This window comes from Lactuca serriola, chromosome 5, assembly GCF_051521515.1.
Source record: "Lactuca serriola cultivar US96UC23 chromosome 5, Lser_US96UC23_V15, whole genome shotgun sequence".
Taxonomy (NCBI): Eukaryota; Viridiplantae; Streptophyta; class Magnoliopsida; order Asterales; family Asteraceae; genus Lactuca; species Lactuca serriola.
The window spans coordinates 150,416,289-150,430,962 of NC_136412.1; the positions used below are offsets into that span (position 1 = coordinate 150,416,289).

Here is a 14,674-nt window from a genome sequence, read left to right on the forward strand (position 1 = left end):
ACAAGATACACATCAAAACAAAAGAAACCCCGGATTGAAATGTTTAACCTGAAGTTCTTTTGTCATTTAAACAACATGTAGGTTAAAACCCCTAAAACAACAACGAAAAAAACCCCAAAGACCCATTTCACTTTCTTCGACTTTTTTTTCCCAGAACAATGTTGACATACGACGCTTGCAATGAACTGAAATGATTCTTCAAATCAGCAACCATGTTAGATAAATTGAGTTGACCTGCGCTAACATCATCGACTTCATGATTTAGGGCGTCTATCTCTCTAGTGAGGCTGCGACATAGTTCACGAAGGTCGTTTGCAATCTCTTCCCTCACAAGAGACACCTCCAACTGTGCCTGCAATAGATTGATCGCCAGGTCTTCATTTGTGACTCCATTTGAGACATTTTCAGCCATGTGTCGATTGTAGTTGGGTGACTAACTGTGATCTTGAGATAATCGTGAAGGCATCGTTTCTGCGATTGGTATCGAAGTTTAGGGTGCAGTCAGGGTAACCGGGTTATGAATTGTGCCATTTTAGGGCACAAGCTTCACATATTATACGGAGGCGGTGAACAGCATGAACGTGGCCTCTACGTTTCACATTCCAAAACGACGTCGTTTGGGTCTAAGACTTAAATACAATTTCGCCATGTCATCGATGATGTGTCAAATTAGGACAATGTGGCATGGTAACCCCGTATAATAAGTTAAAGGGACTAAATTGCTAGGTTGCAACACAATTTGTTCCCTCGTAAAGTCACTAAAAAGTTTAGTGACTAAAAGGGTAAACCCTAAAAAGTTCATAGGTCATATGTGTCATTAAAAAAAACATTTTGATGAGATTTCAAACGATACTTCTTGTAGTGCTTACCAATCAACATAAGTTAAATTTAGGGTTAAATATTTTATTTATATTGTTGATCAAGCAATTACTTCTTTAACTACAAAGTTTAAACAATATCAACAATATGATAATATATTTGTTTTTTTTTTGTTTAGTTCAGAAAAAATTACCTTCTTTAGATGATATAATCTTAAAGTCTTGTTGTAAGTCTCTTGAAACATCACTCAAGAAATATAAACAATTGAATATTGATGGAAATGACTTATATGTTGAGTTAAAATTACTTATACATCTCTTAATTAAGGAAAAATGACAACAATTGTTATTCTAAAGTTTTTAAAACGTGTTGATTGTTTTCCTATCACATTTATTGCATATAGAACTATTTTGACTATTCCTATTACTGTTGCATATACAAAACATAGTTTTTCCAAATTCAAGATTTTGAAGCCCTACTTACAATCTACAATGACTAAAAAATGACTTAATGGATTCACTTTGATGACGATTGAGAGTAACATGTTGGATAAATTTACTTATGAATATGTTATTGAAAAGTTTATTTCAACAAATATTAGGAGGATGATTGTTTTCAAATAGAAACCATTTTTTTTTGTTTTTTTTTGTGTATTATTTTGAATGAAAATTTAATTTTATGCATTTGCAATAGAAAATTAAAATTTATAATTTTTTTGCTTAAATTTTGAGATTTTTCAAAATTTACTTCCTATATTTTGTTAAATTGCACAAAGTCTCCAAGATCTTGCGGCCGACTCTAACCAAATTTAAAAATATTTTGAACTTTTTTTTTGATGTGAATTATGATCTAATAACTTTCTTCACTCTTAAATCTTAAAGTACGGTTCATTACCTATAAAATATCACAAAAAATGCACATATCTAAACATTAAAACATGTACAAAATTTGATTCACTTCATACTAAACAAAAAAAAAATGAGAACTCTAGTAAAAAAGTTATGTATGCTACAATTTCTTTTTTAGAAAAAGATACATCTAGTAAATTCTCTAATTACTTTTTAAGAGATAGCTATGATATCATCAAAAGTATATGTTTTTTTGTCTATGTTTTTTGATTTTTGGCATGATGAAACTGCAAATGATTAGACACTTGTATAATCTCATTTGGGAAAAGAAAAAACACAAATTGGGTCAAAATCATAGATGATCAAATATCAAAGATTTCGTCATGTCAAAATGACAAAATTTGAAATTTCTTTTATACCTCAAATGTAACCCCAAATCATAGTCTAAAGGACTAAACCACATATCATAAGGTCCATCTACGATTCCGATGATTATATAAGTCATTTTTAAAAATAAAATAAAATATCTCTATCCTTCTTCTTACATTTGCGTATGTTATTTTATTTTTCAAAATCCTATTTCATTTAAAGTCAAGTAGTTGTTATGGGTATAAAACACTTCGAATCAAAGAATTTGTAAATGAAGTATTTATATGTTTCAACCAAATGCGATTGTACTTTGTGACAAAGTAAAATATGAAAAAGAAACTAGGAACATATACATGAATATATGCTATAAACAGGAAAAAAGGATGAGAGAGATAAAAAGGAGCGTGAAAAAGCAGAAAGTTGAGTTGAGAATAACAAAAAGCGTGTACTACTTACTGTGTATCCACCTCTTTTTAGGGTTTGTTTTTTTCTTCCATTTTCTCGTAAATTTCACCCATACTTCGTACCCAAACCCAATTTACAGACACTATATACTCTCCATTACTCTTCAAGACTTTACCTTCATCGCATCTAGCGTGGATCTTGAAAAACCCCACTACTGTTGTCCCATTAATCGTAAGTCTCGTTCTCCCGCTCTCAATTTCAAAACGTTTTGTGATCTTCGATTCTGTATGGTCTTATGATCTTCAATTTTGAAGTGGGTATGTGTGTTTGGAGAAGGTGGAGGTGTTTACGTAAGAATTCGATTTTATCATCTTTTCCCCCCAACGTGGAGTATTGATTGGGTATCAATAGATCTGTTCTTGTCGGTAAATTAATGTGGGTGTTTGGGGTTTAGACTGGGAAAATTGAGTCTAGGGTTTAGACAAATTCTGGGATATGGGGTCGGCGGGTGAAGATGGGATTCGGAATTTGATGTCGGCGAGGAATTCATTGAAGGTTAATTTAGAGAAATCGAAAGCCCTAGGGTTATCGCTACGGAAATCCGGGCCTAGATTAGAAGAGATTAATCAAAGGCTACCATGTCTAGAAGCTGCTGTTCGTCCTATTCGTGCTCAAAGAGACGCTCTTGATGCTGTCGGTGGTCATATAAACAGAGCCGTTGTCCCAGCCGCTGCTGTCCTAAAGGTGTTTGATGCAATTCACGGTTTAGAAAAATCATTATCTGATCCTCAATCTGATCTTCAAGGATACCTTTCGGTATTGAAGAACTTACAGGAAGCATTGAAGTTTCTTTCTGAAAACTGTGGAATGGCAATTCAGTGGTTAGATGACATCGTTGAGTATCTAGAAGATCACAATGTTGCTGATGAAAGGTACACTTCTAGTCTAAAAAAAGCTCTAAAGTATCTCAGAGAGCTACAAACCAAAGAAGAAAAGAACCGCCTAGATGGCGGCCTTTTAGAGGCGGCATTAGACAGATTAGAAACTGAATTCCGGCGACTCTTGACTGAAAACAGCGTCCCTTTACCCATGTCTTCTTCTCCATTAAAAGATGAACAACCCTGCATTGCTCCTTCTCCTTTACCAGTCCCCATCATTCAAAAACTTCAAGCAATCCTCGGAACCCTAATAGCAAACAACAGACTTGAAAAATGCAAATCTATTTATGTAGATGTTCGCAGCTCAAATGTCAGAGCAAGTTTACAAGCTCTAAACTTGGATTACTTGGAGATTTCAGTTTCTGAATTCAACGATGTACAGAGCATTGAAGGCTACATAGCAAAATGGAGTAAACACTTGGAGTTTGCAGTGAAGCATTTATTCGAAGCTGAATATAAACTCTGCAATGATGTATTTGAAAGATTAGGGTTAGATGTTTGGAGGGATTGTTTTGCAAATATAGCAGCTCAAGCAGGTATGCTTGCTTTTCTTCAATTTGGAAAAACAGTAACTGAAAGCAAGAAAGATCCCATTAAGCTCTTAAAGCTATTAGACATTTTTGCATCATTAAATAAGTTAAGATTGGATTTCAATCGACTTTTTGGTGGGGCTGCATGTGCTGAAATCCAAAATTTGACAAGGGATTTAATCAAAAGGGTAATCGAAGGGGCTTCTGAGATTTTCTGGGAGCTTTTACTTCAAGTGGAGCTACAACGCCAGGCCCCACCACCTCCAGATGGCAGTGTTCCAAGATTAGTAAGTTTTATAACTGATTATTGCAACCGATTAATCGGGAATGATTACAAACCAATCTTGAATCAAGTTCTAGCAATCGAAAGAAGTTGGAAACGTGAAAAGTTTCAAGAAAGTCTTCTTCATGATTATCTTCTTAATCTGATACGTGCGATTGAAGTAAACCTAGAATCATGGTCAAAAGCGTATAAAGACACGGATCTTTCATACGTTTTCTTGATGAACAATCATTATCATCTTTACAAGCATCTAAAAGGCACAAAGATTGGAGCTTTATTAGGTGATCAATGGCTAAGAGAACACCAAGATTACACAGAATACTATTCAACAATCTTTTTAAGAGAAACTTGGGGAAAGCTTCCTTCACATTTAAGCAGAGAGGGGTTGATTTTATTTTCGGGTGGGAGGGCTACTGCTAGAGATCTTGTGAAAAAACGGTTGAAAGCTTTCAATGAAGCTTTTGATAACATTTACAAAAAGCATTCGAGTTGGGTGATTTTGGAAAAAGATTTGAGAGAAAAGACATGTCATTTAATCATTCAAGCAATTGTTCCTGTTTACAGAAGCTATATGCAGAACTATGGGCCTTTAGTTGAGCAAGATTCAAGTGGTGGAAAGTATGCAAAGTTTACAGCTCAATCTTTGGAGAAAATGGTTTCTTCTCTTTTTGTGGTGAAACCTATGAGACATGGGAGTTTTAAGGTTAGACAAAATAGTAATAAGTTTAACAATGGTGTGGAAGATCATCCGTATTCTGGTTCACCTACTCCTACCGTTGCTTCTGCTTGAATCTTGATGATGGAAATCATGGAAGGTTTCTTTTGTACATGTGTAAAAGAAGAGCAAACCTATTATTCAAATTCTTCAAGTTGCTTTATGAAAAATATGGGAGTTTCTTGGAGTTGATTTATAACCAGCTACCCAACAATGGTGTTTTCAGGTTAATCGGATGTTGAACTCTTGTTTCTTGGTATCTGTTTTTTGTTAGAATCCATAATTATTTGTAATGTTTATTAGTCTAGAAGCAATTAAGATTGTTAAATTTGGGGATGTTCTTGTTGTGTATGATTATTTTGGTATAAAGTGCATCTTATGATGTGAAGTATCTTTGAACCTTGAAATAGATGGTTATATTAGAGATTTAAAGCTTCTTGATAATAAGTTGTCTTTTGTATAATTGTATGTATGTTCGTTTTGATTTTTGGAATAAGATAAGTTAATCATGTTGTTATATATCGAGTGGCCGTGTGATTTTACAAATTTACCCTTCTTGTTTAAATAGGTTTAGCAGGATTGCAGAACAAGGTTAAATTGTAAAATTGCCTCTCCATGTGAAAATTCAACACCATTTTTATTGTGTTGATGAATAGACACATCAAGTTTGGTGTTATACTATTTAATTATTATTCAATTATTTATAGTTTCATGTTACACAAATTGGTTTTAACATAATTTAGCATGGAAATTGTAAATTTATATATACAATATAGATCATTGATAAAATTATCAATGGGAGTTTTAAAATGAAATTATTGTTGGATATGGTATTTAAAATTAATTTTTCTATATACGGTTTTAAAGTTTGTCTTTTTTTATTTTAGCGGATATTTGTATCATAATCTGTTACAGAAAAAAAAACTTTCATTAAATGCTATAGTTGTCATGTTTTGATAAAATATGATGTTATTTTATTAATATAATATTAAATATATATATATATATATATATATATATATATATATATATATATATATATATATATATATATATATATATTTTGTGTATTGTTGGAGTGGAAAAAGAATTAATGCTAAAATCTGTTTTTTATTTGTAATGTTATTAATAGTTTAAATAGTTCTTTACCTATTTTTGAAATTAACAAAAAAAGGGACCAAATATGTACTCCAAAATATCTAAAATCATCATATAGAAAAAAAGGCACCCAAAATAAATGCTATTAAGACATAAATAACCGAATTTATTCACGACTAAAATTACAAAAATAATGTATTTTGCAAACCCAAAAAAGTCTTACATACAAACTCTTTCAGAAACTACAGTTGATTTCAAAATCACTACTTGGTAGCTTATTTTGTTAAGAGGTGTAACTCGACATTTATCCATTCAAACCCTCTAAAAATGGAATTTGGAGGACAAAAACATAACTCAAATACACAAAATAAAAAGGTGACGACAAAACTTTTCTAGCTATACAAATACACAAAAAATATATATATATTTACAAATCGCCATATATTATGGCAAATATTGTTCAAGACATTGTTTTAAGTTTTGAAGAGTAACTGGTTTTGTTATAAACGAGTCCATACCATTCGCAAAACATTCTTCCGCACTTTCTGACATTGCATTTGCAGTCATCTGCACATAAACCATCAACTTGTAAAAAAAGTTCAAATTTTATCAATAGTTGAATTGTTTTTTTTTTTTTGGTCTAAAAGACTTGAAAAGTTGATCTTTATGTAATTGTCACTTTTTGGGCCCACAAAAATAGGAAAAGATAGATAAATAATCAAATGATAAAAATACCAAAGTAAGAACAAACGAGAATCTTTAGCTAGTTTTAAGGGCAACTACGGTTGTTTGGTTTATAAAATGCTTTTAGAGGGTATTATGGTCTTCTAATCCAAAGGAAGGAATTCTATGGATTTGAATTTTGGCAACCAAACACGGAATCTCAAATCTCAATTCCATCCATATGCCTTTGCTTGTCTTTCCTAAATGGTGATTTGACTATCTATGTACATGATGGAGTGAGTATAACAAGGGCAAATAAGTAATTTTGCTTCAAATCAACAAAACAAAAACAGAAAACAAATGTTGGCAAATTTTGCATAACAAGGGCAAATAAGTAATTTTGCTTAAGGTACTTACCGCAATGATGGGAATTCTCCTTCTTTGTTCCTTGGGTATGTGATCGCAAGATAACTCAACTCCAGCTAACCGTGCTTCATCCCAATTGCCGGTTTTCTCATATGACCGGATCAACCGTGTAGCTTGAAGACCATCCATTACCGGCATACATACATCCTACATTACAAAATCACCATAACAAAATAAAAAATTAGGGTTACATGCAAGAAATAGCAACATACTTTCATTTATTTGTTTATTATTATAACATCCTACTTTCATTTCTTCCTATTACAGCATTTCACTTTTTAGACATTGTCATCTCCTTAACGTGTTAAGCCACATATCAAGATAACGAAAGAAATGAAAGCAGGATCACTATGGTGCTATATAATAAACAAACAAACAGATAAAAGTACATTGCTATTTCATAAATATATCACAATACGATAAAAGTTGAAGTGAATAGTGAATACCATAAGAATAAGACCATAATCACAACGTTGAAAAGCTCGCACTGCTTCAACCCCGTTATTCACAACATCCATTTCTTGATTCAATTGTCTCATCATCCGCTTTGCTACCATCACATTCACAACATGATCTTCAACAAGAAGAATCTTCGGCCTCAATGATTTGGTTTTTTCATGCACGTTTCCCAAAATACCCCCCGAGTTTCCATTAGAATGCATCCTCGGTGCATCTGGATTCAAGGGACGGTTTTTTTGTATACAAGGATCGTGAAACGGACGATCATGATCAAATGAATCATACTTTATGCTATTATTCTCCGAAGTACTCTTTTCAAAACTGAGTTCGGTTCCCGTTAACCCGTGGGCCCGACCCGACCCGTTAGAGGAGAACAACGAGCCTAGAGTCCGGGGTTTGAATTGAAAAAATCCACAATTTTCATCGTCTTCTGTGGATGCGTTGTCATCCATATCTTTAAAATCATCGGTTTCATCTGAACTTTCGCATGCATGTGGAATTTTGTGAGGTAGAACAAACGTAAATGTAGATCCGCAGTGTTCTTTGCTAGAAACTGTGAGACTTCCTCCCATAAGCTCAACCTATTAGCAAGAAACGAAACGATATCGTATCATGATTCTAGAAAGTAAAGATAAATGTTGCTATTTTTGCATTTAGCCCTAAGAAATATTACCAGTTGTTTGCAGATGGCTAAACCTAATCCGGTCCCACCATATTTCCGAGCCGTATCAGCACCAGCTTGCATGTATTTCTTGAATAACGATGGTAACGCGGTTTCTATCACATCAAAGTGATAAAATTATGAGAAAAAAATAAAAATAAATGATTCAATTCATTGAGAAGATAAAGAACATAATTAAAAAGCACCTGGGATTCCGATTCCACTATCTTCAACATCGCAACGTATCCACACCACTCTTTCATGTGATTCAGACTCTTCCATATCGATCTCTGACTTTTGTTGACTTTCTGAACATGGGTCTGGTATTATATAAAGATTTATCTTAACCTTCCCTTCGTGAGTAAATTTCACAGCATTGCTGCAGAAAACGAGATAAAATTTTATAAAAAAAGGTTCAGTAGTTCATTTATACATACATGGAATATGTAATCTTTCATGTATAAATAAATAATTCATTTGGGAGATATGCATTTATCTTGTGTTAAGAAACGTAGTAGTAATAATACCTGATCAAGTTGGTGAGAATTTGTCGAATTCGTAGAACATCACCAATAACCTGAAAATGAGTTATGATGTTAATGTATAATTACTTATTTGCCCTTTATATATAATCATTTCAAATAAACAGAGATGTAATAATTTTTTTTGTATAGCATCATAAATTAACGATTTTTCATGTGCATACACTTCCAAATAGAAATTACTAAGCGTAAAGGGTAAATATGTCAAAAAGAACTTGCCTCAATAGGGACATCATCTGCTACATATCCTTCCAAAATTAGCATCTTTTTCAGCGATGCTGCGGCAGTTTGTAGTACATGCTTGATCACCTCACGAGGCCTAAACTTTGTAGCTTCAAGCTTCATAACACCTGAAAACAAGCATATAATATGTTCAGATTTCTGAATCTTCTATAAGATACATACATGGAGTAATACATAGGCTTTATCCTTATTGAGAAGTTATGGATTCATGATTCATGATTCATGATTCATTAATAAACAATTATTTCATTATTAATACAAGAAAGGACAAAAAACTTGACCTGATTCGACTTTTGAGAGGTCAAGAATGTCATTTATAAGTTGAAGAACTAAATCACCCGAAGATAACATGACACTCAAGAGTTGCTTTTGATCTTTATCAAGTTTTGTTGTTGATAAAATCTCTGCCATGCTTACAACTCCTGATAAAGGAGATCTTATCTCATGTGACATGGTTGCTAACATCTGTTTTGCTCTCATTGTCTCCTCTACAAGAAATATAGATTGCATATAACTTTAATAACCATAAAAAAGATAAGAGAACGTATAAGAAGTAACAATGTACTTTTATTTATTTTTGTATTACAAGTTTACAACATTCTATTTTGGAAAATCTACCAAATTATAGCTATGAAACTTGCTTTGTATTTGGATGATATTACTATAATTGGGTATATTTTTCAAAGTATAATGTAGAATTGTGAAAAGAAAGTAGTATGCTATAATAAACCTGTTATATGAATAGTCTTGTTGAGTTCGGTTTCTCGGGCCTTTTGCACTGCTATTTCTTCTCTAAGCTTTGCCATTTTTTCTCTCCTTCTCACCTAAAAACATATTTAGTCTTTTTATGTGAAACTTAGAAGCTTTGAGACTTTGATATATTGACATTGATCCACTAATAAGAAAAGTATCAAATGCAAGAAATAGAAACATACTTTAATTGATTTGTTTATTACGTTTTCATACTTTGCTTCTTCCTATTACAACATTCCAGTTTCAAAAAATCTACCAAATTATAGCAATGTGATCAAAATACAAACATTGCTATAATTGGTAGGTTTTTATAATTATAATGCCCTAACAAGGGAAAAATTTGAAAGTAAGATGCTATAATATACAAATAAATGAAAGTATATTTTTATTTCTTGCATGTAGTGAGTGAGTCTTACTTGATCGGTTATTTCCATTCCCATATAATTCACACCAATTGTCTCTCCTTCTTTGCTAAAAACAGGCTCAACGTATATCAAAAATGTTTTGGCTCCAAATAATTCGGTCTCAAATGTAATTTCTCTTTTTCCTGGTATTCCTTTTTCAAGAACTTCCCTTTTGAAATCTTGGGATTCCTTAACTCCACCACCTTTGAATATCTCCACGTCTGTTTTCCCAATAATATCCTGACAATTTTCAAAAATATTTAATCATGAAAAGTGTTAGATTAGATGCATTAAGTAGCAACTTACTTTCCGTGATTTTTTCCTATTACAATATTGTCCTTTAAGTTTTTTTTTTTTATTTTTTTATTATTTTTTTTATTTTTTTTCCGAATTATAACATTTTAGTTTTTCTTATTAGGACATTGTACTTTTAAAAAATCTACCCAATTATAAAAATTGCTCAGGGTTTCAATGATAATGTTATAATTGAGTAGATTTAAAAAGTACAAATGAAAGTAGAATGCTACAATAAAAAATGATATCAAAATACATTGCTATTTCTTGCATCTAACCCTAAATAAATATATAAAAGTATGTTGCTATTTGTAATCATATTACCTCCTCTCCCAAACTTGGAAAATGATTATAAATAAAGCGATATCTCAAATCTTTATCTTGATGACCAATAACAACAGGCGCATTTTGAAGAACAAAATGTAAAAAATTATCTGCTCTTTTCAAGATTTGCGAAAGTTCTTCAACCGGGGATGATTGTTTCTCGAGCTTTTCAATACTTTCCTCCAATTTCTCCAATAAAATCTGTTCCCTATTCACGCTTAATTCCAACAATTTCTCCAAATTCAAAGCTTGCTGTTTCCAATACTTAACAGTATCTGTATCATCTTCCCCATCAATTTCCAATCTTTGATCTTGATAAATCACATCATTTCGTCGTTTGGGAACATCTGGAATAATCTCATAAACTTCATCGAGTATAGAAATCGGACGTTTATCACCCCCGTAACTATCATCTTCAAATCGATGTTCTTCCAAGATCTCCAATTTCTTCAATTCAACTTCGTGTTGTTGTTTGCTTAAATTCTCTAGTTCTTCTCTGAGAAGTCGCACTGCGTTTTCTTGTTTCCATTCCCAGTTTTTTACGAGATACGATAACTGAGATGACCCTTTTTCGCTGTAATTTGTGAGCTCGAGCAGTCTTTGGAAATCAACGATAGTTGGCTCTTCGATGAAAGTGACATCCTCTAATAAATCTTGATCGGCGCCTGGTTTTTCAAGGTTGAACTTTTTTCCGGCGGCGTCAATGTCTTCCGGCCACATTGAAGACAAGACTTCCACCTCCATATCCTCCGCATTGTCGTCTTCCATTTTGTATACAGGTTTATAACAGTTGGGTAATCATATCGGAATTGAGATTAATATGTTTTATTCAATGAATTTGTAGGGATATCGATTGTTTGATTCTGCAATACAGGTATTTGCAAGAATAGTGAAGGATCAAAAATTTCGAACTAATAAAAGAAAATGAAAGCAAATTGCTATAAAACACACACATAAATAAAAATAGGATGTTATTGCTTCCAATTAGCAGAAACAAAAAGCTATCAACTTTGACTTTTAAAGTTCAAACGTGTAATTATCAAATTCAAGATTCGCTACACAGATTTTCATCAATTCTAACGTTAAAAGTAAGTTACTTTACAAGAAAATGTTTCTGACATTCCAAACAAGATATAATGAAGAAATCTTTCATGGATTGATCAAAATACAAAGCAAAAGTCAGCAAAAAGATTAAAGAAAGTAAAAAGAATTTGAAAAAATGACTTACTGAATGATATGATGATCTAAAGACATCAAGTGCATATCCTCTTGAAGAAGAAGATGAGCACCATCTAATGAAGAATCTGGAGAACTCAAAATTCAGCAAAAATGAACAAAACCGATAAAATTTAACAATAATTGAGTGAAACCCAATAATTATTTCAGCTAAAAGTTTGTTAATTGCTGTTCGAATTTCAGCAAAAAATAGCAAAACCCAACAAATTTTATTCACAAATGATTGAAAACCAACAAAAGTTGGTTAAGTGATGAATGAAGGGAGGGGACGATAATCAAGGAAAATGCAGAATCGATAATCTTTCAATATTCTGCAAAAATGGCATAAAACCATCCACAAATGATTGAAACCCACCAACTATTTCTGCCCATAATCTTATTAATTGCTGAAATTATGATAAAAATGAAGAGAACAAAAAAACAAATAAAGGATGCAAATCTAACCTTGCGATCCATATTGAAGAACCCTTTTTTTCTGTGTAGATCTGTAAAGTGGCTCGTGGAAATGCGCAGTCAATGAGTAAACAAAGAGTTGAATCAATGGAGCATTGAGAATGTAGAGAGAGAAAGCATGTGAAGAAGAGAAGTTTAAAAGGCCATGTGCAATGAACAACAGATATTATATATAGTTTTTACAACACATAAATGTGCATGTTGCTGACAAATATGTGGCTTTTATTGTCAGAAATGCTTTAATGTGTTTAAGAATCTTTAATTATTTTAAGAGGAGTAAGAGATTCCTAAATTGGACATTAGTGAATATATTCGAAAAAGATTTGAAGTTATGATATATGGATTATCATGTTTGCTTGTCGATCATAATGTTGAATCTATACTTGGAAGATGAATTTAATAGTTCGAACTTGGACTGATTATGTTTCAGATTTATAAATTTGATAGAAATATAAAAATGTAGATAGTTGGAGGGTTAAAGTTGAACATTAAAGTTAGAAGGTTGTCCGTGACTGTTGCGGAGCTAGAGGGGCTGATATGTACTTGTGACCTATCAAAAATGTCAATAATGTGTGATTCATTTTGCGCTTCGTATTATAAATATCAAAAATTTGAGAGAGAAGTCGTCTTTGTCACACAAACCCTGAAACTCTCTCTTCATTTTTGTACATATGGATGTTCGGATTTACTTCCTTCAGTTTGTTAGCATCTATATGTTTAATGTTTTCTATAATATAGATTGCTAGAATCTATGAGAGGGAGAGTAGGTTTAGTTTTGTTTGTATAGGATTAGAGTAAGGTTTTTTTTGTAATTGTTCGGAACTGGTTCATAAATACATAAGGGAATTGTTCTTGGTGTTTGTTTCTTGTTTTATAACAATAAGTAAGAATTATGATAACAAGATGTGATCCGGTGAAAAAGAGTCAAATTGTTGAGATGAAAATGTTATTATTTAATGACATAGCATCGTAAAATGTAAGTATGATGAATACATGAAAAAGATTCAAACAAGTGATGTTATGGTCACATGCTAATGCATAAAATGTGATTGGCTTAATCCCCCTTAATCTCTTTTCTCAATAAATATGTATACAAAGAATACAACAAAGAAGAAATAGGCTGATTACGACAAAGCCTACAAACAAAAAGAAACTCTAAGCCCATTCAAGTTGAGTAACAATGACAACATAAGGTCTTTAATTAAATGAGACAGTGAGGGTACATGAAGAAATTATACATGACCCATTGCAACTTTGTTGTGAACAAAATGTATATCCATCTCAAAGTGTTTGGTGTGCTGATGTCAAATGGAATTGGTTGAGAGATAAATGACAATTAAATTCTCACAATAGATAAGTGTGGCAGATGTGAGGGGTCAATATAACTCACGAAGGAGGTTACATAGCAATCATGACTCAATGACGACATTAGCAACCCCATGATATTCTACTTCGGTGTCGGAAAGAGAAATTGTGCCTTGTCGTTTATAGAACCAAGAAACATGCCATGTTCGTCCCAAGTTACAGTAACACCTAGAAAGTAATTCAGTTTTCCCAAGTTAGTCATTGAAAAGTTTGTTTTAAGAGTAGAGATAAACTGATGTACAAATTGGTAGAGGAGGAAATGAGAATAATGTCGTCCACATGTAACAATAGATACACAATTTGACTACGGTGTTGAAAAATAACAAGAAACGAGTCTAAATTATTGTGGATAAATACAAGTATGGTAATAAATTGAGCAATTTGATGGAATTATGCCCATAGTGTGTGTCTGAGGCCATAAAGCGATCACCGAAGCAAAAAACATGATCGGAAAAGCCAGCATCACGAAACCCATGTGGCTTATACATGTATAAGGTCTCCTATAAATGACCATGAAGAAACACATTTTTCATGTCTAGTTGGTAAACTGGCTAGTGGTATAAAACTATAATAATGAGAACTATCCAAATAGTGGTACGTTTGACCGCGAGACTGAAAGTCTCATCATAATCAATCTCCGGTTGTTCATGACTTCGACCATTTTCTACTAGTCGGTGTTGTTGCTCGAATAAAGTCAATCAACATTGTTATTAGTAGTTTTCGTGCGTCTTTTGATAATGCGCTGATGGACTCGACGCTATTTGATGTAATTATATTATACCAAAACACACGGAAACACGACCTTACCCATGTGTGGTAACCGATTTTGTCTATCCATGTACAACA

At 32.6% G+C, this 14,674-nt stretch overlaps 2 protein-coding genes across 2 annotated transcripts; one reads left to right on the forward strand and one right to left on the reverse strand.

Annotated features, from left to right (window-relative positions):
* Positions 1–2,436: 2,436 nt before the first annotated feature.
* Positions 2,437–5,426, forward strand: EXO70G1 (exocyst subunit exo70 family protein G1). The gene has a single exon (XM_079001087.1). It carries the CDS (start codon positions 2,937–2,939, stop codon positions 4,980–4,982), a length of 2,046 nt encoding a protein of 681 aa, XP_078857213.1. The 5' UTR covers positions 2,437–2,936; the 3' UTR covers positions 4,983–5,426.
* A 756-nt stretch (positions 5,427–6,182) lies between these two features.
* HK5 (histidine kinase 5) lies at positions 6,183–12,591 on the reverse strand. Its single transcript, XM_079001088.1, has 13 exons — positions 12,455–12,591; positions 12,003–12,078; positions 10,775–11,637; positions 10,169–10,396; positions 9,730–9,823; positions 9,281–9,487; positions 8,976–9,106; positions 8,742–8,791; positions 8,421–8,593; positions 8,227–8,330; positions 7,541–8,134; positions 7,086–7,241; positions 6,183–6,572 (listed from the first exon to the last, which is right to left on the reverse strand). Exons 3-13 carry the CDS (start codon positions 11,540–11,542, stop codon positions 6,450–6,452), a joined length of 2,628 nt encoding a protein of 875 aa, XP_078857214.1. The 5' UTR covers positions 11,543–11,637; positions 12,003–12,078; positions 12,455–12,591; the 3' UTR covers positions 6,183–6,449.
* Positions 12,592–14,674: the final 2,083 nt, after the last annotated feature.

Bases quoted from the DNA above. Each gene is read 5' to 3' on its own strand.
- EXO70G1 (XM_079001087.1), top strand. From the start codon at position 2,937: ATGGGGTCGGCGGGTGAAGATGGGATTCGGAATTTGATGTCGGCGAGG.
- HK5 (XM_079001088.1), bottom strand. From the start codon at position 11,542: ATGGAAGACGACAATGCGGAGGATATGGAGGTGGAAGTCTTGTCTTCA. The intron at 10,397-10,774 runs GTAATATGATTA...GAAAATTGTCAG, and splicing joins TTCCAAGTTTGGGAGAGGAG to GATATTATTGGGAAAACAGA. The intron at 8,594-8,741 runs GTATTATTACTA...CGTTTTCTGCAG, and splicing joins ATTCTCACCAACTTGATCAG to CAATGCTGTGAAATTTACTC.